The sequence below is a fragment of the Hippopotamus amphibius genome, chromosome 16 (genome assembly GCF_030028045.1).
Source record: "Hippopotamus amphibius kiboko isolate mHipAmp2 chromosome 16, mHipAmp2.hap2, whole genome shotgun sequence".
Taxonomy (NCBI): Eukaryota; Metazoa; Chordata; class Mammalia; order Artiodactyla; family Hippopotamidae; genus Hippopotamus; species Hippopotamus amphibius.
In genome coordinates this window covers 49,793,525-49,815,806 of record NC_080201.1, presented here as the reverse complement: position 1 = coordinate 49,815,806, position 22,282 = coordinate 49,793,525, and the positions used below count along the sequence as shown (strand labels likewise).

At 43.6% G+C, this 22,282-nt stretch overlaps 1 protein-coding gene and 1 pseudogene across 1 annotated transcript; both read left to right on the top strand.

Annotated features, from left to right (window-relative positions):
- On the top strand, positions 1 to 462 carry LOC130839209 (coiled-coil-helix-coiled-coil-helix domain-containing protein 2-like). Its single transcript, XM_057713186.1, has one exon. It carries the CDS (start codon positions 1 to 3, stop codon positions 460 to 462), a length of 462 nt encoding a protein of 153 aa, XP_057569169.1.
- Positions 463 to 19,112: 18,650 nt separating this feature from the next.
- Positions 19,113 to 22,282, top strand: LOC130838079 (mitochondrial import receptor subunit TOM5 homolog; annotated as a pseudogene).

The following is a 22,282-nucleotide window of genomic DNA, read 5'->3' as shown; positions in this document are numbered from 1 at the left end:
ATGCCTCATGGAAGCCGAAGCCACAGTTCCCGCGTGGCCCCTCCGGCCAGCTGGGCACCTCAGATGAGAGCTGTACCCAGGCCAGCGCCCGCCGCTCAGTCACCAGCAGCGGCTCCCCCTTCAGCTGTTGGCTCCCTTGCTGCTGCTCCCCGGCAGCCAGGTCTGATGGCCCAGATGGCAACCACTGCAGCGGGCGTGGCTGCGGGTTCTGCCGTCGGCCACACCCTGGGTCATGCCATCACCGGGGGCTTCAGTGGAGGAAGTAATGCTGAGCCCTCAAGGCCCGACATCACTTACCTGGAGCCTCAGGGAACCCAGCCTGCACAGCAGCAGCAAAATGGCCTGTGCTTTTTTGAGGTGAGACAGTTTGTGGAGTGTGCCCAGACCCAGGGTGACCTTAAGCTTTGTGAGGGTTTCAGCGAGGTGCGGAAACAGTGCAGATTGGCAAACGGATTAGCGTAATGAAGAAGTGCCGATTGAAGGCATGAAAAATCAGCTCTCGTAACCACGTTGATTTAGGGTTACAAGTATAATTGATCGTGCAGATACAAAGTGTGAAACCACCAGTTAAACCTCTCCTCAATCATTAATAGTTTTTGTGCTTCAGGACTGCGGTGGAAGAGAGTGTTCTCACCATATAGAAGCTCATTGAGATGGTATTGAGTTGGGGCTGGGCAGATGTTTGTGTGGCCTCTTAAACATGCTTTTCTGATATAATCATTTGTGAATTAATTAGAATAAAGTGATTTTCTTTCCAGGAAAAAAAAAAAGCAAAAACTGTTTTTGAGTATTGGAAACAGGACAAGTCTCCATAAATGGTGATTTTTGCTATAATTTTGGCCTAATGGAGCCTTGGGCATGGGGGGTGGGGGGCAAAGATAAAGGAGACAATATGAAAAGAGAAGCAATCTCCAATCTACAGACAAATACACTTTTGGAGTTTTGAAACACAATTTTTATTTTGTTAACGAAGCCTTGTTAAAATCGAATGCCTGACCCTTAGAGGCTTTTGGTTTTCCAACCTGGTGTGCATGTATATATTTTGTTTGTGTATGTCTGAAAAAAGGCTTTATTTTATTTTATTTTTTGGTTGTTAGTTTTTAAAATAGACTATTTTTTAGGGCAGTTTTAGGTTTACAGTAAAGTTGAGTGGAAAGTATAAATCCAGTATTCCCCCTCCCCACATGCAGACACAGCCTCTCCCACTATCAACATCCTCCACCAGAGAGGGACAACTGTTACAGTCCATGAACCTACACTGACAGGTCGTTATGACCCAGAGTTCATGGTTTACATCAAGGTTCACGCTCAGTATCATACGTTGTATGATTTGGACAAATGTGTAATAATACATATCCACATGTATCATACAGAGTAGTTCCACTGCCCGAAAGTTCCTCTGTGCTCCACCTGTTCATCCCTCCTTCCTCTCAACCCCTGGCAACCACTGATCTTTCACTGTCTCCATAGTTTTCCAGAATGTCATATAGTTGGAATCATACTTTGTAGATTGGCTCCTTTCACTTAGTACTATGCATTTAAGGTTCTTCCATGTCTTTGCATGGTTTCATAGCTCATTTCTTTTCAGCACTGAATAATATTTCATTGTCTGAAGATACTACAGTTTACTTATACATTCACCTACTGAAGGGCAACTTGGACGTCTTCCAAGTTTTGGCAACTGTGAATAGAGCTGCTAGGAACATCCCTATGCAGGTTTTTGTGTGGACCCAACTCATTTGGATAAATACCAAAAAGCTTGATTGCTGGCTCATGTGGTAAGAGTATGTTTAATTTTGTAAGAAATTGCCAAGCTGTCTTTCAAAAGGCCTGGACCATTTTGCATTCCCGCCACCAATGAACGATAGTTCCTGTTGCTCCACATCCTTGCCAGTATTTGGCGTTGTCAGTGTTCTAGATTGTGACCATTCTAATAGGTGTGTAGTAGAAGCTCATTCTTGTTTTAATTTGCAATTCCCTAATGACATATAGTGTTGAGCATCTTATCATGTGCTTATCTGTCTCTTCTTTGGTGAGGTGTCTGTATCAGGTCTTTTGTCCGTTCCTTATTTTCTTATTGTTGAGTTTGAAATGTTGTTTGTGTATTTCGAGTAACAGTCTTTTATCAGATGTGTCTTTTGCTAAACCCAATCTGTGGCTTGTCTTCTCATTCTCTTGAAAGAGTGTATATTTTTGAGTTGATCAGTTTGGGCTCTAAGACCGACAAGGTAAAAAGGGCTTAGGAAAGCTTTTCTCATCAGCTGGACTTGGGACAGGGTCTTCTGGGCTGCCACATCTGGGATTTGCTGCTGCCTGAGAAAAAGCTCTGGCTTTTGGGGATTTCTGAATTTATAAATCATAATTGCCTGGACCTGACTTTAAGCCAAAACCTGATACTGTCTACTCTGAGCTGTGTTTGTTTGTTTGTTTGTTTGTTTTAAAATATTTATGTATTTATTTGGCTGCATAGGGTCTTTGTTGCTGCATGTGGAATCTAATTCTTTTAGTTGCAGCATGCAGGACCTAGTTCCCCAGTCAGGGATCGAAACTGGGCCCCCTGCATTGGGAGCACAGAGTCTTTTTTATTTATTCATTTATTTATTTAATTAATTATTTATTGGCTGCATTGGGTTTTCATTGCTGCAATGCGGGCTTTCTCTAGCTGTAGAGAGCGGAGGCTACTCTTCATTGTGGTACACGGGCTTCTCATTGCAATGGCTTCACTTGTTGTGGAGCACCGGCTCTAGGCTTGGGGGCTTCAGTAGTTGTGGCCACTGAGCTCAGTATTTGTGGCTCATGGGCTTAGTTGCTCCATGGCGTGTGGGATCTTCCCAGACCAGGGATTGAGCCCGTGTCCCCTGCATTGGCAGGCAGATTCTTAACCACTGGACCACCAGGGAAGTCTCTGGGCTGTTTCATTCTCAGCTGCACTGTGCTTAACTGAAAACAGGTATATGCTCAATGAACAGGATTTCAACTCTTGAGCCTCAGCAGATTTAAGACACCCCTAAAGTGTGAAAACATCATGGATGCTGTCTGGGCCGTTTGGGTCACATAAAAATGCCCCCACCAAAAGGTTTCTTCATTGATGGAACTGTCTAAAATCAAGCTACTGGTCAGCTTGATATTTCTGATGCAGATACTAACTTCTGATGCATTTCTAACTTTGATTCCTGCCAAAAGCTGCAAGTCGAGGGAAGGCACATCACAGGGACTGTGACCCCTCTGGGCACATCTAACAGATTGGACTCTGGACTCCCCTGGGGGATGTCTCACTGCTGTTGACTTCTGTTCCACATTCCTTGTTGGTTGTAATTTGCAGCAGTGGTCTGATAACCTAACTACTTCACCCATTTTTCTTCTAGTACACGCACCTTAGTAAGGCAACTTGATTACTAAATGCAGCTATCCTCAGAGAGGGATTAATCTTTTCCAGGATGCTCACTGGATAAATGATCAGGACAAAAGGGTTGGGGTTGTATAAAATGATTCTGAAAATTGTTGAAAATTCAGGATTTCATCCTGACCAGTTCCTGGATGTGATGTATCTTTCTGGTTAAGTTGTACTAAAAATGTTTTTCTGTGAAAATGCTTTTGTCCCTTATTGCATCCAACCATTTTGGATGAAAACTTTGAGTGAGAATTTTTTAATAATTGGGAATGATGGGCTTCCTAGGTGGCGCAGTGATGGAGAATCCGCCTGCCAATGCAGGGGACATGGGTTCACTCCCCACTCCAGGAAGATCCCACATGCTGCAGAGCAACTAAGCCCGTGCGCCACAACTATTGAGCCTGCGCTTTAGAGCCCATGAGCCACAACGATTGAGCCCATGTGCTGCAACTACTGAAGCCCATGCGCCTAGAGCCATGCTCTACAACAAGAGAAGCCACGGCAATGAGGAGCCTGTGCACCACAACAAAGAGGCCCCCACTCACCGCAACTAAAAAGAAAGCCTGCGCACAGCAAAAAAGACCCAACACAGCCAATTAAATAAATAAATAAATAAATAAATAAATAAATTTATTTTAAAAAAATTGGGAATGCTAAAGTGTCAAAAAAAAAAAAAACCTTTCCTGGTGGCACAGTGGTTAAGAATCCTCCTGCCAATGGAGGGGACATGGGTTTGATCCCTGGCCCAGGAAGATCCCACATGCCATGGAGCAACTAAGCCACAGCTACTGAACCTACCCTCAACAGCCCATGAGCCACAACTACTGAAGCCTAGAGCCCGTACTCCAAAACAAGAGAGGCCACTGCAATAAGAAGCCCATGCACTACAAAGAAGAGTAGCCTCCACTCTTCGCAACTAGAGAAAGCTCTTGTGCAGCAACAAAGACCCAACACAGCCAATAAATAAATACATAAATAAATAGATAAATAAATAAATAAATTTATTTAAAAAACAACTATTAGAGCTAATAAATGAATTCAGGAAAATTGCAGAATACAAGATTAGCATACAAAAATCACTTGAATTTCTATACACTAACAATGACAATCTGAAAATGAAATTAAGAAAATAATTCCATTTACAATAGCATCAAAGTAAATAAAACACTTAGGAATAGATTTAAACAAGGGTGTGAAAGACTTGTACCCTGAAAATAATGAGACATTGCTGAAAGAAATTAAAAAGGACCTAAATAAATGGAAAAAGACCCATGTCCATCAATTGTAAGTCTCAATATTATTAAGGTGGCAATACTCTCCAAATTGATCTTCAGATTCAATATAATTCCTATCAAAATTCCAACTACATTTTTTGCAGAAATGGACAAGTTTATCCTAAATTCATATGGAATTACAAGGGGTTCCAAATTGCCAAAACAATTTGGAAAAAGGAGAAAAAAATTGATGAATTCATACTTTTGGATTTCAAAACTTACTACAAATATACAGGAATCACGGCAGTGTGGTACTGGCATAAGGCCAGACATATAGATCAATGGAATAGAATCAAGACCCCCAAAATAAACTTACACATCTATGGTCAATTGATTTACAATGTGTGTCAAGACCATTCAATGGGGAAGAATAATTTTTTCAGCAAATAGTACGGAACAACTGGATAACCACATGTAAAATAATAAAGTTGAATCTTTACCTCGCACCATATACAAACATTAACTCAAAATGGATCAAAAACCTAAATGTAAGAGCCAAAACTATAAAATTCTTAAAAGGAAACATTAATCTTCATGACCTTGGATTTGGCAATTGCTTCTTAGATATGACACCAAAAGCACAAGCAACAAATGAAAAAAAAATCTGGACTTCATTAAAGTTAAAAACCTTTGTGAATTAAGGGACACTACAAAGAGAGTGAAAAGACAACCTACAGAATGGGAAAGAGTATTTGCAAATCATACACCTGATAAGAGCCTAGTATATATAGAGAATGTTTAAAGAACTCACAACTCAACAGCAAAAATTTTTTTAATGGGCAAAGAACTTGAATAGACATTTCTCCAAAGAAGATATACAAATGGCTAATACGTACATGAAAAGGTCTTCAACATCATTAGTCATTAAGGAAATGCAAATCAAAATCACTAGATGGGGACTTCCCTGGTGGTGCAGTGGTTAAAAGTCTGCCTGCCAAGGCAGGCGACATGGATTCAATCCCTGAGCCGGGAAGATCCCACATGCCTCGGAGCAACTAAGCCCATGTGCCACAACTACTGAGCCCACATGCCACAACTACTGAAGCCCACATGCCTAAAGCCTGTGCTCCACAACAAGAGAAGTCATCACAATAAGAAGCCCTCGCATCGCAACGGAGACCCGATGCAGCCAATAAATAAAAAAAATTTTAAATCACAATGATAGCTCTTCACACCCACTAGAATGACTATAAGCAAAAATGTGGGAAATAACGAATGTTGGTAACGATGTGGAGAAACTAGAACCCTTATAAAACTTTCATGTGGGAATGTAAAATGATGCAGCTGCTTTGGAAAACAGTTTGGCAGTTCCTCAAAAAGTTAAACATAGAATTACCGTATGATCTAGCAATTCCACTCTTACATATATACCCAAGAGCACTGAAAACAGATGTTCAAACAAAACCTTGTACATGAATGTTCATAGCAGCATTATTCATAAAAACCAAAAAGGGGGGAAAAACCCAAAAGGGGGAAATAGCCCAAATGTCCACCAACTGATGAATGAATAAACAAAATGAGATATACCCATATAGTGGAATATTATTCAGCCATAAAAAAGAATGGGCGGTGGATGAACAATGAGGTACTAATCCATGCTACAACATGCATGGACCTTGAAAATGTTACACTCAGTGAAAGAAAGGTACATATATTTTTTTATTTTATTGGAGTATAGTTGGTTTACAATGTTGTGTTAGTTTCAGGTGTACAGCAAAGTGAGTCAGTTACACATATACATATATCCACTCTTTTTTGGATTCTTTTCCCATTATAGGCCATACAGTAGTATTAAGTAGAGTTCCCTTTGCTATGTGGTAGGTCCTTATTAGTTATCTATTTTATATATATAGTAGTGTGTATATGTCCATCCCAATCTCCCAATTTATCCCTCCTCACAAAAGAAAGGTACATATTATATGATTCCATTTATTTATTTATTTAAATGTATTTTATTTATTTGTTACTTTTGGCTGCATTGGGTTTCTGTTGCTGCATGTGCGCTTTCTCTAGTTGCCGCGAGCGGGGGCTACACTTCGTTGTGGTGCGCGGGGTTCTCATTGCAGTGGTTTCTCTTGTTGTGAGCACACTTCAGTAGTTGTGGTGCGAGGGATCAGTAGTCGTAGCGCACAGGCTTTAGAGAGCAGGTTCAGTAGTCATGGAGCTCGGACTTAGTTGCTCCAAGGCATGTGGCATCTTCTAGGACTAGGGCTTGAACCCGTGGCCCCTGAATTGGCAGGCAGATTCTTAACCACTAGGCCACCAGGGAAGTCCCTATATGATTCCATTTATATGAAATGTCCAGAATAGGCAAATCCATAGCGACAGAAAATAGATTAGTAGTTGCCAGGGGATGAAAAGGGAGGGAAATAGAGGGTGACAGATACAGAGTTTCTTTCTTTTTTTGCCCACTCAACTTGTGGCATCTTAGCTCCCCGACCAGGGATCTAACCCAGGCCCACCGGACCACCTCAGAAATTCCCCCCCACCCCCCCGCCCCCAGTTTCTTTATGGAGTGATGAAAATGTTCTGGAACTAGATAGTGGAGATGGTGGCACAACATTGTGAATATACCAAAAGACACTGAATTGAATACTTTTAATGGTGAATTATATATTATATAATTCTGTATTATGTGAATTTTACTTCAATAAAGCAAGTGGGGGGGGGCGTATATTACACTAATATTGTAGCAAAAAAAGGAGAGGCACCAGAGTTGTGGGAGAGGCATGTTCTTACTCTTCAGAACCCTCCAGGAATATTTCCTCTCCTCCCCAACTGGGAAAAAAAAAAGTAGGAAGCCCAGCGCTGCCTTTCCAAGCTGGACCACTTTGAATTCAAACTGTGAATCTACCTGTGATGTCTTTCCCTCCACCTGGTCACATCTGACAGATCTGACTAGGAGACAGCAGGAGGGGACCCTGGTCCCAAATACGTCCATGCTCACGAGATAGACCAACCAGCTTCATGGCAAAACAAACTGTTTGGAACTGACTGCCTCAGGCATTCCCTCTGAAAGCAAGGACTGAATGGAACCATTTGGACTGGTCCGGCAACCCTGTAGCGGGAGGGCCCGGGGCAGGAGACCACACTGGGGGCTCTGTGAACCCATTCTGCCTGAACAATGCATGTTCTGCTTGGGGTGCCCTAACAATGACAAATCCTTTGTTTCTAGGGGTACCACGTGTGCCCTCTGGGGTTGTTCTTGTGTGTGAGGTGCCCTGACACTGCCTCAGCCCTGGAATTCTTTGAAGTCAGCTTCAGCTTCTTGGCCAGAGTGTGTTGTACCTGAGTGGATGCCTTGGGCCAGGAAAAAAAGTTTATACAGAAGCTTGAGGACTAGAAACTTGAGGAAGCCACTTGATTTCCTAGACACACCTTTATGGTTAGTGGGATTTGCTTTACCTGGCTAAATCCAGGACTCTGGAGGGCATAACTGAGGCCAATACTTCAGGGAGAGCTCACCCTACCCTTTGAGGGTCTACTGATAATAATTTTGCTGTAAAGATGCCCTGGCCAAGGGTCAATGCAGTGGACTGCAAAAAAGAGTTATCACGGCAGGCCAGAGACCCCATCTTTAGAAGAGCCTGCTTATCAGGTTGGCTGGCTTCTAGGAGCTTGGTCAGAGTGTTCCCATCATTCCTGCACTGATAAGGATGGCTCATTGAGCTGGAATTGCAAACATGTGGTATATGCTGAATGCTTGCCTTCCTTCTTGGAGTCTAGAATTTTGATACATGCCAGCAGAGGCTGCCTATGTGAACGGCCCCCAATAAAAACCTTGGATGCTGAAATTCTACCATGGACTTCCCTGGACAGAAACACCACACATATGTTGCTGTATTTTGCTGTGCTCTGTGACCCCTCATGGGAGGAAGAGAGCGTAAGGCAGCCGGTACAGGATTACTCCAGATCCCACCCGTGTCTTTTTTTTCCTACAGTCTGGCTGTGTGTCCTTAGTACACTGTTGTCATAAATCTTAGCTGAGTACAACTGTATGCTGAGTCCCACAGGTCCCTCTAGAAAATCTCTGAACATGGCAGTGGTCTTGGGGACTCCCAACACTGTACCTCTAATCCTTAGATTCCATCTGTTTTGCCAAATGTCCCAATGGCTTGTTTTGTTTCGTTTTGTTTGTAGCAAAAATATCTAGGTCAAAAAAGTTCGTTAAAAAAACTAAAAATAGAGCTGCCATATGATCTAGCAATTCCACTCCTGGGCATATATCCAGACAAAATCGTAATTTGAAAAGATAGGGACCTCTCTGGTGGTCCAGTGGGTAAGACTCCAGGCTCCCCATGCAGGGGGCCTGGGTTCAATCCCTGGTCAGGGAGCTAGATTCCACAAGCCGCAACTAAGAGTCCGCATGCCGCAGCAAAGTTCCCACATGCTGCAACCAAGACCCGGTGCAGCATAAATAAATAAATAAATAAATATATTTTTTAAAGACACATGCACCCCAATGTTCATTGCAGCACTGTTTACAATAGCCAGGACATGGAAGCAACCTAAACATTCATTGACTGAAGAATGAATAAAAAAGATGTGGTACATATATACAAGGGAATATTACTCAGCCATAAAAAAAAGAATGAAATAATGCTATTTGTAATAACGTGGATGGACCCAGAGATTATCACACTAAGTGAAGTTAGTCAGACAAAGACAAATATCATATGATATCATGCATATGTGGAATCTAAAAAAAAGCTGATACACATGAACTTATTTTACAAAACAGAAACAGACTCACAGACAGAGAACAAACTTATGGTTACCAAAGGGGAAAGGTGGGGGGAGAGGGATAAATTAGGAGTTTGGGATTGACATGTACACACTACTATATACAAAATACAACAAGTACAGAGAACTCTATTCAATATTCTGTAACAACCTAAATGGGAAAAGAATCTGAAAACTAATAGATATATGTATATGTATAACTGAATCACTTTGCTGTACCCCTGAAACCAACACATGTAAATCAGCTATACTCCAAAATAAAATTTAAAAATTTTTAAAAAGGAAAAAAAATCATGTGCGACGGCTTTTGGTCGTCATGTCTCCACAGTCTCCTCCCATCGGGAACACTTCCTCCATCTCTTTTTTACTTTCATGATATTAACAGTTTCGAACATTATAAGACGGTTTTGCTTTGTAGAATGTTCCTTAACTTGGTTTTGTCTGAGGTTCCCTCATAGATTCAGATTATGCCTCTTTGGCAAGAATATCACAGAAGTGACTTTTTTGTCCTCACTGCATCCCATCGGGTGGTACGTGATTTCCGTTTGTTCTGTTGCTAATGAAGCTCGCCTTGATCACTAGATTTAAGCTGGTGTCCGCCAACCTTCACTGTCAAGCTACTCTTTTCCCTTTCTAAATAGCGTTTTGTGGGTAGCATCGTTAGGCATGCTTGTAAGGTTGACCCTTGATTGACATCTGGAAACCTGGATTTTGGGAGTGACGTGGACTCATAAGGGTGATTTTCTGCACCTGGGATTGTGTGAACAATATGGTTTATGCTACTTTCCTTCTGGAATTTTGGTACGTGCTATCAAATTAAGAATTAGGTACATGCTGAGTTCAGCGTAAACCACATTGTTTACACAAATAGTCTAGCCTTAGTAAACCACCCTTATCAGTTAGGGAATGGTGGGAACAATTCCAAAAGCCAAGTTTCCAGATGCCAGCCAAGAGCCAACCTTGTAAGCAGGTCTTTCTAAAGATAGAAGCCTCGGGACTTCCCTGATGGCGCAGGGGTTAAGAATCTGTCTGACAACACAAGGGGACACGGGTTCGAGCCCTGGGTCAGGAAGATCCCACGTGCTGCGGAGCAACTAAGCCCCTGTACCACAACTACTGAGCCCGTGTGATGCAACTGCTGAAGGCTGAGCTCCCAGAGCCCGTGCCCTGCAACAAGAGAAGCCACCGCAATGAGAAGCCTTCACACCGCAACAAAGAGTAGCCCCTGTTCTCCACAACTAGAGAAAGCCCGTGTGCAGCAATGAAGACCAATGCAGCCAAAAATAAATAAAATTAAAAAAAATAAAAATAAAGATAGAAGCCTCGGGCCTGCTGTGTTGACTCTTTTCTTCACAGTTCCCCATTCAGTTCTCTGTGAATGTAGCCACAGCCCCAAATCTCTTTTAGTTACTGTTGTAAAATATGAGGAACTTCCCTTTTTTTTTTTTTTTTTTAATTTTTTTTTTTTATTATTATTATTATTATTTTATGGAACTTCCCTTTTTATCTCTGACTCTTTGAGCAGCCCAAACGTCTTTCCCTCACCTGAAGGGTTGCAACCTTGAAGCCAGCTGAATCAATAGCTTGGGTGTGATGCCACATCTTCCATGTGATGTTCGCAGCTAGGTTGCCTTCCACTGTCTCATGGAGACATTGTATGGAAGCTTTTGAGAAGGTGTCTGAATGACAGGAGCACAAAGTGATAGCTTGTCCAACTCTCCTAGGTGGTGAGTGTCTAGAGTCTTGTTATCTTAGTCTACAAGCCACAGGCAGAGAAGAATCCCTTAGTATAGTCCAGTTCCTTCCACCTCTGCTTACAAACTGGCTAGTTCCTGCCGGAGCTCATCTCTCTTGTAAGGATATTGCAAAAAGCAAAAACTAGCAGTATACACGCCAACAATATTCCGAGATTTCCGGCTAGTTCCCTAGAGCTACAAGCTCAGGTGAACAATGGGCTGTTAACCTCATTGTCAAAGAGGAGAGCTCTACAAAATGTTTTCTCCTGACACAATAAAGGTCACCAGTTCTCATCCTGCAATAGCCAGTCTTTGCCACCTGCTGGTTGATCATTAAGACAATGCCACATGTCTTAAAGTTTTCTTTTCTACATCAGCATTCCATTTCTGATATCAATTTCTGTATTAATTAAGATGCAGCCTAGGCTGTTACAGATTTGAACGCACAGTATTTAGACCAACATGGGAGCTCATATCTCATTTAATAATTTATAGGTTGGTGGGTGATCTGGGGCATGTACAGATGGCTCTGACCCTTGACCCATCATTTCTACCATCTTGAACATGTGTCTTTCATCTCTAGGTCCAAGAAAGCTACTGAAACTGTTCTGTCCCAACCAATGAAGAGGGGGAGAAGGGAAGGATGGGATTTGGCTGTGTTTTCAAGGAGATGAGCTGGAAGTCACATACAATATCTGTACGCATATCCCATTGGCCTGAACTTAGTCACATGGCCACATCTAGCTGCAAAGGAAACTGAGAAGTGTAGTCTGTGGCTGGGTGGCCAGCTAAAACTTGGGGGCTTTTATTACTAAGAGGAAGAAAGGGAAAATGGCTGTTGAGGAAACTGATGTAGTTAGCAGTCTCTGTCATGGTCCGTGTGAAATTAACTACTCGATGTCCTCCAGTGTCCATTCTGCACTTGATATCTCTGACCACAAGCTTTTGCAAAATAAAAACTACATTTCCCAGCTTCCTTTGCAGCCAAGTGTGGCCTTGTGACTAAATGCCAGCTGGTGGAATGTAGGGAAGTGATGTGTGCAGCTTCTAAGATGTGACTGTAAGGTGAGGGGTAGCATGCCCTTTCTATCCCTTCGTCAGCATTCCTGCCTCTTGGACGGTGGATGTGATGACTGGAGTAACATCATGGGCTATAAGGACAAGAGCCACATCCTAATGTTGGCAGAATGAGAGCCAGAAGCAGCCTAGATCCTAGGGCCACCATACCCAACCGCACAGCCTACCCTTGAATTTTCCCTTAGAGAGAAATAAACATATCTGGTTTAAGTTGCTATGATTTTGACTGTCTATTTTACACAGCCAAACTCAAATTCTACTGAACACAGAGAATTTCATATTTGCAGCTTGCTGTGTTCACTCAATATTACATTTTTTACATGTATCCATATCGATTTATGTATATCTAATTCATTAAAAATTGTTTTTGCGTATTTGCTTCAGGAGTGGTTTCCCCGAACTCTTCATTTTATTGTGGCAAAATAAACACAAAATAGGGACTTCCCTGATGGTCCAGTGGTTCAGACTCTGCACTCCCAATGCAGGGGGTCAGGGTTCAATCCCTGGTCAGGGAACTAGATCCCACGTGCTGCAACTCAGACCTGGCGCAGCCAAATAAATAAATATTAAAAAAAAAAAACATAAAATGAACCATTTTTAAGCATACAAATCCATAGCATTAGGTACATTCACAATGTTGTACAACCACCACTATCCATTCCAGAATTTTTTTATCATCCCAGGTAGATATTTTGTACCCATTAAACAATAACTCCCCATTCCCCCTCCCCCCAGCCCCTGGTAAGCTCTATTCTACTTTCTGTCTCTATAAAATTGCCTATTCCAGCACCTTGTATAAGTGGAATCTTAAAATCTTTGTCCTTTTGTGTCTGGTCTAATTCATTCATCTTAACTACTCTGTGACACAGCACCTGTCTCCTTGTTGAGGTCACCTTTGTCATTCTCTAATGAAGTCTCATAATGTCCTCCAAAATGAACTTGAACATCTTTTCTTGGCGTTTGGTCTATGCACCTTACTTTTCTGCTATATAAGAGAATGGAATCTTTTTTTTAAGCATTATATTTTCTAATTGGCCATTGCTGTTACTATAGGAGTCCTTTGATATTTTTCGTATGTTGGTCTTTAATCCAGCAGACTGGCTGCAATTTCATTTTAGTTCTTTATAGGGAATTTTTCTAATTAACTGGGATAGTTTTAAGGTTTCCAGTGGGCTCCTTTTATCACGTTGATAATTCCCTTTTATCTCTAGTTGGTCACAAAAGTTTTGTTATAAATGAATGTTGAACCCCATCCAATGTTTTATCTCCTTTAATTTGGTAATATGGTGTGTCACATTAGTAGATTTAAAATTTTTTTTTGATGTGACATTATCATAGGTAGCAAAGTGGACTGGTTGCTATGATATGCCACCAAGATCCCCTCTTCCAGCTGGAGGCATTCTTTCCACCAGCTGTCAGGGGTGTTAGCGGCTGATGGCTTAGAGCTGAGCATCTGTCTGGGCAATGCCCTCAGCCGAAAAGAAGCATCTCGCTCAAACTTATGTCCCTTTCCAAGGGGCAGCTCACATTCCATGTCTGGTCAATGAGGGGACAGAACCCTGGCTCCGGGGACTTCCCTGATAGTCTAGTGGGTAAGACTCCAAGCTCCCAATGCAGGCGGCCCGGGTTTGATCCCTGGTCAGGGAACTAGACCCCACATGCATGCCGCAACTAAGAGTTCTCATGCCACAACTAAGAGCCCCCATGCCGCAAGTAAACATGCCACCACAAAGATCCCAATTGATGCAACTAAGACCCGGTGCAGCCAAAATAAATAAATAAATGTAAAATTAAAGAAAAAAAAAGCCTGGCTCCATGCCTCAATTAGGAACAACCCAGAAAGCCAACCCACTCCAGTTTCCCTGTAGGATGGACTGAGGCCCTTGTTACAACCACATCAGCTTCTCCCTGTGCCCTTCCTGCCTCCTCTCTTCCCTGTAAATATTCCCCCAAAGAGCTCTTCCCAGAAACCAGCTGCTTGGGCTCTAAATCTCTAGCTCGAAGTCTGCTTCCCAGGAAACCCTACGTGTCAAAAATGTGTATGTTACGTGTGTTTATTTTAAAACGAAATAAAATAAATATTTATGTGTCTACCAACTAAGTTATGGAATTGAACATTGCCAGTGCCTTAGAAGCCCGCTGTGGGTCCTTCCCCATTCTTCCCCTTCTAGCCTACTCAGAGATCATCAACATTTTGATTTTGGTTTTTTGGTTTGATTTTTTTTTTATAATTTTTATTTACTTATTTTTGTTTGTGTTGGGTCTTCGTTGCTGCGTATGGGCTTTCTCTAGTTATGACAAGCAAGGGCTACTTTTTGTTGCAGTGTGCGGGCTTCACAGAGCGGTGGCTTCTCTTGTTGTGGAGCACCAGCTCTAGGCGCGTGGGCTTCAGTAGTTGCAGCACATGGGCTCAGTAGTTGTGGTTTAGCCGCTCCACGGCATGTGGGATCTTCACAGACCAGAAATCGAACCCGTGTCCCCTGCATTGGCAAGCAAATTCTTAACTACTGCGCCACTAGGGAAGTCCATCGATTTTTGGTAATAATATCTTGGGGTTTTTTTTTTTAAGTGTTCTGTATCTGTGTATTTCATATATATATATATATGTCTGCTTTTGAATTATACAACATGTATTCTGTGACCTGCTTCTTTCATTCAACATCGAGGTGAGAATCACCCATTCTGATGAAATAGCTATTGTTTGTTAATTTTGTCCATTACTTGAATAAACTACACTAGGTGCATCTGTTCCACCCTTGACGGACACGTGTACTGTTTCCAGTTCAGGGACAACCACTCACTGCTGCAGTAAACATTCTCATACACGCCTCTGGGGTCATGGACAGGAGTGTCTCTAGGGCAGGGTTTCTCAGCCTCAGCACTACTGCCACTTTGGCCTGGGTAACCCCTGGCCGTAAGGGGCTGTCCTGGAATTTGAGGAACACAGCGTTATCCCTAGCCTCTACCCACTAGATGCCAATAGCATCCCCTCCCCAGGTGTGACAATCAAGAGTGTCTCTAGATACTGCCAAATGTCCCCTGGGAGGGTGAAGTTGCCCCAGTTGAGAACTATTGTCCTGAGCGAACCACTTAATATTTTTTTAATTTTATTTTTTATTTATTTTTTAAGAACTTTTATTGAAATATAATTGACATACAGTAAACTGGATATATTTAAAGTACACAATTTGATTTTTTTTTCTTATTAGTAGTGTATATATGGCAATCCCAATCTCCCAATTCATCCCACCCCAACCCCCACCACCTGCCCCCGCTTTTCCCGCATGTTTGTTCTCTACATCTGTGTCTCTATTTCTGCCTTGCAAACCGGGTGATCTGTACCATTTTTGCTAGATTCTGCATATATGCATTAATATACAATATATGTTTTTCTCTTTCTGACTTACTTCACTCTGTATGACAGCCTCTAGGTCCATCCATGTCTCTACAAATGTCCCAATTTCGTTCCTTCTTTCACTGAGTAATATTCCATTGTATATATGTACCACATCTTCTTTATCCATTCATCTCTTGATGGACATTTAGGTTGCTTCCATGACCTGGCTATTGTAAATAGTGCTGCAATGAACATTGGGGTGCATGTATCACTTTGAATTAAGGTTTTCTCTGGGTATACGCCCAGTAGTGGGATTGCTGGGTCATATGGTAGTTCTATTTTTAATTTTTGACAGAACCTCCATACTGTTCTCCATAGTGGCTGTATCAATTTACATTCCCACCAACAGTGCAAGAGCGTTTGCTTTGCTCCACATCCTCTCCAGCATTTGTTGTCTGTAGATTTTCTGATGATGCCCATTCTAACCGGTGTGAGGTGGTACCTCATTATAGTTTTGATTTGCATGTGAACCACTTAATTTCTAAGAGCTTCCTCCTCTACATAATGATGCCAATAACAGTATTTGCCTGTTATATCTTCACTATGTATCATATCTACCTATATAACAGTATGTACCTGCAGGTTAAACTGTGTGTTAATATGTGTGATATGCTTAGAACAAGGCCTGGCACAGAGGGACAACTGTTAGACTACCATAATTATTATTATTATTTTGTTATTATATGTAATTAGAGGCACATCCTTAGGGCTTAGAAGCTACCATAAGGCTGCTCAGCCATCTTGTATTAGTTCCCATCTCCGAGCTTTCTTCCTCCTGTGCAAGATGCTCCGCCTTCTCGAGCATCCCTAGGGGGTCCCAGAACAAACAGGGGAAGGCGCTGGGCTCCGCATTGACTTTCTGGAGCAGGACCCCTCTGCCAGCCAAATGGATTGTTTAAATTTTAAAATATTCCACCCAGGTTGGTGAATATCCACTGCCAAGCCCCCTCCTCTCCTCCCCTCCTTCTCAGGACTTCCTCACCCCCGCCCCCATAATCAAAAGGGCACACAGGGCATTTCTGAGGTCCTGCTCCAGTGCCCAGCAATGACTGGGCACCATCATACCATGCCACTATTAAAGAATGCAGGGACTTCTCTGGTGGTGCAGTGGTTAAGAATCCGCCTGCCAACGCAGGGGACATGGGTTCGAGCCCTGGTCCGGGAAGATCCCGTATGCCATGGAGTAACTAAGCCAGTGTGCTGTAACTACTGAAGCCCATGCTCCTAGAGCCCATGCTCCACAACAAGAGAAGCCACCGCAAAGAGAAGCCCGCTCACCGCAACTAAAGAAAGCCCATGCGCAGCAACGAAGACCTAACGCAGCCAAAAATAAAGAAAGAATGCAGATGTCACCTTAGTCCTGCTGTGGCAGCTCTGTTACTCATCAACCATCCCCCTTCCTGGCTAACAGAACTGCAATAATTTTTTAGATGCAGCAATGGGCAAGCCTCAGGAGGCAGACGTGTTCCCCTTTTGCGGGATGCTTGCTCTCGCAGAAAGGGTGGCCATGTGACCCGGTTCTGGGCAGGGGAGGTCTGCTGGGTGGCCTTCCCTTCCTACTCCTTCCTGCCTCTGTGTATGGTTATAGTACCTGCAGCTGAGGCCGCCCATCTTGGAGGATAAAAGCCAACATGCTGAGGATCGTGGAGGGGATGGAGAAACAGCCAGGCCCCTTGAGGACATAATTGAATTGCTAGACCTACCTTGGGGCTGGAGAGAGCAGGGGACGGGCACTCCCTCTCAGCAAGAGGCAGAGCAGGTCCCAGATGCTGATGCAGGAGGGGGCGCTATCTTCTCCCACGTGTCGTTTCCATGGGGCCTCAGATCTAGGCCACCCTTGGCAGGACTGGAAAGGAGATGCCTGCCCCCAACCACCCCGCAGACTACTCACCCCTGCCCCGTGCTCACACACCCTTGCCACCCCACAGTGCCTGTCCCTGCCACTTTCCCACGCTGGCTCAGCAGCCTTGAACGCTTCCTTAACGGCATAGCCATCCCCAGAGGAATGCTCAGGAATCCCACCTCCCCATGGTCTCTTCAGCCATCACAATCTCCCCCTCCCGGTCACCTGAGCCATCCCTGACTGCCCTGTGGTCAGCCCAGCGTGGGCTCCCTGACTTCTCCAGGGCAGGAATAAGCCCAAGCCAAGTCTCGAGGTGGTAGAACCCAGAACAGTGGTTTTCAAATTTCAGGCCATGACTCACTGACGAGTCACAATTAGCACTTTTTTTTTTTTAAGAAATACAATAAAAAATTGATTTACCAGAGTACACCACACACAGTAAGGGTAAATACTGATGCAAGAAATTCTGTGTACTTATATGTATAATGATTGCTATGGAAAATGTATTTCGTATTCAGATTATGGTTACAACATTTAGAAAGACACTGTGCCTTGAAGTCCCCAGCGCATGCCTGGAAAGAACTGATGTCATGCCCCTCTGAACCTCTTCCTCGGGTCATTTTCAGAAAAAGATCTCTTTGTTTAACCTGTCGCTCAGATCCGAGACCTTAGCCTCGTTCTGGACTCCGCTATCTCCGTCTCTCCATCCAATCCAACAGAAAATTCTGTTTCTTCCCTTCAAAATACACGCAGAATTTTGTCTGCCACAACCTGGCTCTGGTCCCAGGCAGGATTACCTCTCACCTCGGTTATGATTCATCTAGTTCAGAGACAGCAGGACCCAAGAAGGCACTCTGCACATAGTAGGTGCTGCATGTAGTAGGTGCTCATGTCTCGGCTAACTGAACTGCCTCCTCACTGGCTCTTGGTGAGGGTGGAAGGAGAAGGGCTGGGCTGTGAAGTCACTTGGCCAGCATCCTTCCACTGTCCCCTTCCAGCCCCCACAAAGAGCCTGATCACTGATCTTCCGCCAGTTCAGCCCCATGCACCCCCTCCTCCAGGCCACAGGGCCTTTGGGGTTTTTAAGAATTTGAGCCCAGGCAATTCCCTGGTAGTCCAGTGGTTAGGACTCAGTGTTTTTCACTGCCATGGCCAGGGTTCAATAGGTCCAGGAACTGAGATCCCACAAGCCACGTGGCACTGCCAAAATAAAAAAAAATTCAGCCCAGCTGCTCCCCCCACACCCAAGCTGGTTAATTCCAGGCTGGTTGCACCCTCACTGCATTCCCATTTCATTGACATAGTAATGAGAGTTGATACATCCCAGAGACAATCTCCAAATCTCTGATCTCCAATCCCACAGGACCTTTTAAGACATCCGTGTTCATCTCTGGGTCACAACCCTGGCCTTCAGCCTGGCCAGGAGCAGAGCCAGGCAAAGGGATGCTGAGTGATGCCATTAATACACTGGACATCATTTAACTGTCTCCAGGGGTTGTGGCCAGGCCCGACAGCGAGACTTAGGAAAGAATGCAGAATAGAGCTGGGCGGTAGACAGACCAGCTGACGCCAGTCCAGCAGTGAGCAACCCAGGTAGCGCCGCAGACGTCCTCTGATTTCACTGGCTGTGAAATGGTACACCTGCGAGGTAATGGTACGCCCCAACCTGGGATGCAAGCCAGGGGACCAGAACTTGGTAGCCTGTGAAGGTGCTTTGTTTCGGTAACTGTTTAAAAAGGGCCCTGTGGGTTTTTTCATAACCAGCAAGTCAGAACTCCTGTTCCAGTCCCAAATTTCTGGCAAAGACTCAACCTCATCGCACTAGTAAAATTTTCCTTAAGAATGTCTTTTAATGCCCAATTGTAAGAAGGCTTACAAATTGAACCCACAGAATTAATATTTTTGTGTTATGTTTAAGAATCATCTGGGATATTTGGTATTTAATATATTTGAAACTTTTAAGAGAATTTGGCATAGGAGAAAATGTGACGAATGTGTCTTGTAAATTGCAACGTAAAGTGTGTAATTGAGTAATTCATTATTTTAGATTTGTAATTTTTCACTGAAACGTGAAAGGGAATTTTTCAAAGTGAGTAAATGGTACTAGAATATTTAAAAGATCCTGATACTCTTGTAATTTATTATAAGAGTTAAGTACTTGGGAAGGTTTCACTTTTTAAAAGCTTCTGTTGAGCACCTGAAGAAAATTGAGTGGTTAAAATGTGTGAAAGCAGAACATTTTAGGAAATTTAATTAACTAAAATTCTAAGTGGGATGGGAAGCTGTTGATACTGAAGGTAGCTGAATATTAATCAAAGACCTCCCTGAAAGTAGCCCCTAAATTTTTCTGGATTTTTTTTTTCCCTGCATTGGGTCTCTGTTGCTGCGCACAGGCTTTCTCTAGTTGCGGGGAGCCGGGGCTACTCTTCATTGTGGTGGGCGGGCTTCTCATTGTAGTGGCTTCTCTTGCTGCGGAGCATGGACTCTAGGCTCATGGGCTCAGTAGTTGTGGCGCAAGGGCTTAGTTCCTCCATGCCATGTGGGATCTTCCCAGACCAGGGATCAAACCCATGTCCCCTGCACCGGCAAACGGATTTTTCTTCTTCTTTTTAAAAATACATCTTTATTGGAGTATAACTGCTTTACAGTGTTGTAACATTGTAACATTGCAACAAAGTGAATCAGCTATATGTATACATATACCCCCATATCCCCTCCCTATCCCACCCTTCTAGGTCCTCACAAAGCATCGAGCTGATCTTCCTGTGCTATGCAGCTGCTTCCCACTAGCCATCCATTTTACATTTGGTAGTGTATATGTCAGTGCTACTCTCTCACTACGTCCCAGCCTCCCATTCCCACCCTGTGTCCTCAAGTCCATTCTCTACGTCTGCATCTTTCCTCAGCAGACGGATTCTTAACCACTGCACCCCCAGAAAAGTACTTTACTGAATGTAAATAAGGACCTGTTGTTATAGCACAGGGAATTCTACTCAACACTCTGTAATGACCTAAATGGGCAAAGAATCTAAAAAAAAAAAAAGAGTGGATAGGGATTTCCCTGGTGGTCCAGTAGTTAAGACTCTGTGCTCCCAATGCAGAGGGCCTGGGTTCAATTCCTGATCAGGGAACAAGATCCCACGTGCATGCCACAAATAAGAGTTCGAATGCCAAGACTAAAAGATCCCTCGTGCTGCAACGAAGACCCAACACAGCCAAATAAATAAATAAATAAATAAATAAATAAATAAATCATTTTTAAAAGGAAAGAAAGAAAACTTACATTTCTCACCCTCCCTTGCAGCCAGGCATGGTCGTGTGGGGTGTGGTAGTGGGACAAGCCATCTGACCACACAGACGAGACCAGCACTTAGAAGGAACCAAACATCCTTGACTGACCTCATGGGGCAGAGCTGTTTTATTAGCCTGGAGAGAAATCAGGAGAGAAAAATAAACTTCTAACTTGGATCTCTGTTTAACAGCTAAATCTCAGCTTTTCCCAAACTCCCACATCACCTTTTAATCAATCAACACACACACTCTCTCTCTTTTTTTAAAACTAGCCTCATTTGGATCAATGATAACCAAAACCTTATAGCTTGGTGTGCTTGGTACATGTTTTTAGTTTTTTCCCCAAAACATTACAATTGTTAGTAAGTACATATCCTCTCCTATAAGTCATAGGGCAACCACCACCAGCACAGGTGCCATCAGTCACGTAAATGCTGCTCTTCTCTTTCTTTGCCCCAGGGAAGTATTGCTTATAAAGACTACATTCATACATTTCTTTTCAAATTCTCTTCTCCTGCACCAGCAACCCTCTGGCAACCCACAGGCTCCTGGTGCCTCAGCTGGCCAGCTTGACAAAAGCTCCTGGCTGCCTTTCTTCCTAAGCCTGGATCTTCAAAGGCGATCCAGGTTACAGATACTCAGTATTTGGCAAACACTGCCTTAGAGAAAATCATGCCCAGTGATCCCCTGGAAGTACAATTTGTGTAGGTGTGACCTGAACCTGAGGCTTTAGAGATTCCCCACAGTGTGCCTGGCACCAACAGGTAACTCCGCAGTCCTTAGTTCTCTGATTCAACGGGGTCTCTCCTGCTGGGTGCGCCACCTTCACAAAATGATGGCAGCAGGAGTGCGTGGCGGGGCCAACCCTGCAAAGAATCAATTTGCAAAATTCAATGTACGCGAAGTCTTAGGAGACCTCTGTCCAGGGAAGGGGGCCTCTAGGGGTAACTGTGGTTCCCATGCTCGCAGATGGATCAGTGCATGATAATGATGCTGGGCTCCTGGGTCAGAGCCCATCTCTTCCCTTCCCTGTCTTGTCCTCACCTGTATCTTCAGGATGGCAATGGTACCTGCCTCAGAGGGTTGCTGGAAGGATTAGATGAGATAACATACCTAAAGCCCTTAGCCCAGCACCTGGCACCTAAGAGCCATTACTCTAGAACATCACTGTGCACTATCTATCAGGATCATGACTACTCTTATAATGAAAGAACCATGGGTGAAGGAATTCCTTGGCGGTCCAGTGGTTAGGACTCCACGCTTCCACTGCAGGGGGCACGGGTTCGATTCCTGGTCAGGGAACTAAGATCCCACATGCCACACAGTGTGGCCGGAAAAAAATAAAAACAAAAAAAGAACCATGAGGCAGAGCCTCGGTGTTTGGGATCAAGAGCCTCAAACTGAAGCTGGATCCTGAGAAGATGAAACAGAAGATGCGCAAGGATGGGATCTCCTCCATGTGGAACTTCCTCATCCCTGTGGCCCTGCTGAGCCACTGTTTTCATCTTAAAGAAATTGGACAGAATATGA

Coding starts and splice junctions, on each gene's coding strand:
- LOC130839209 (XM_057713186.1), top strand. CDS start 1: ATGCCTCATGGAAGCCGAAGCCACAGTTCCCGCGTGGCCCCTCCGGCC.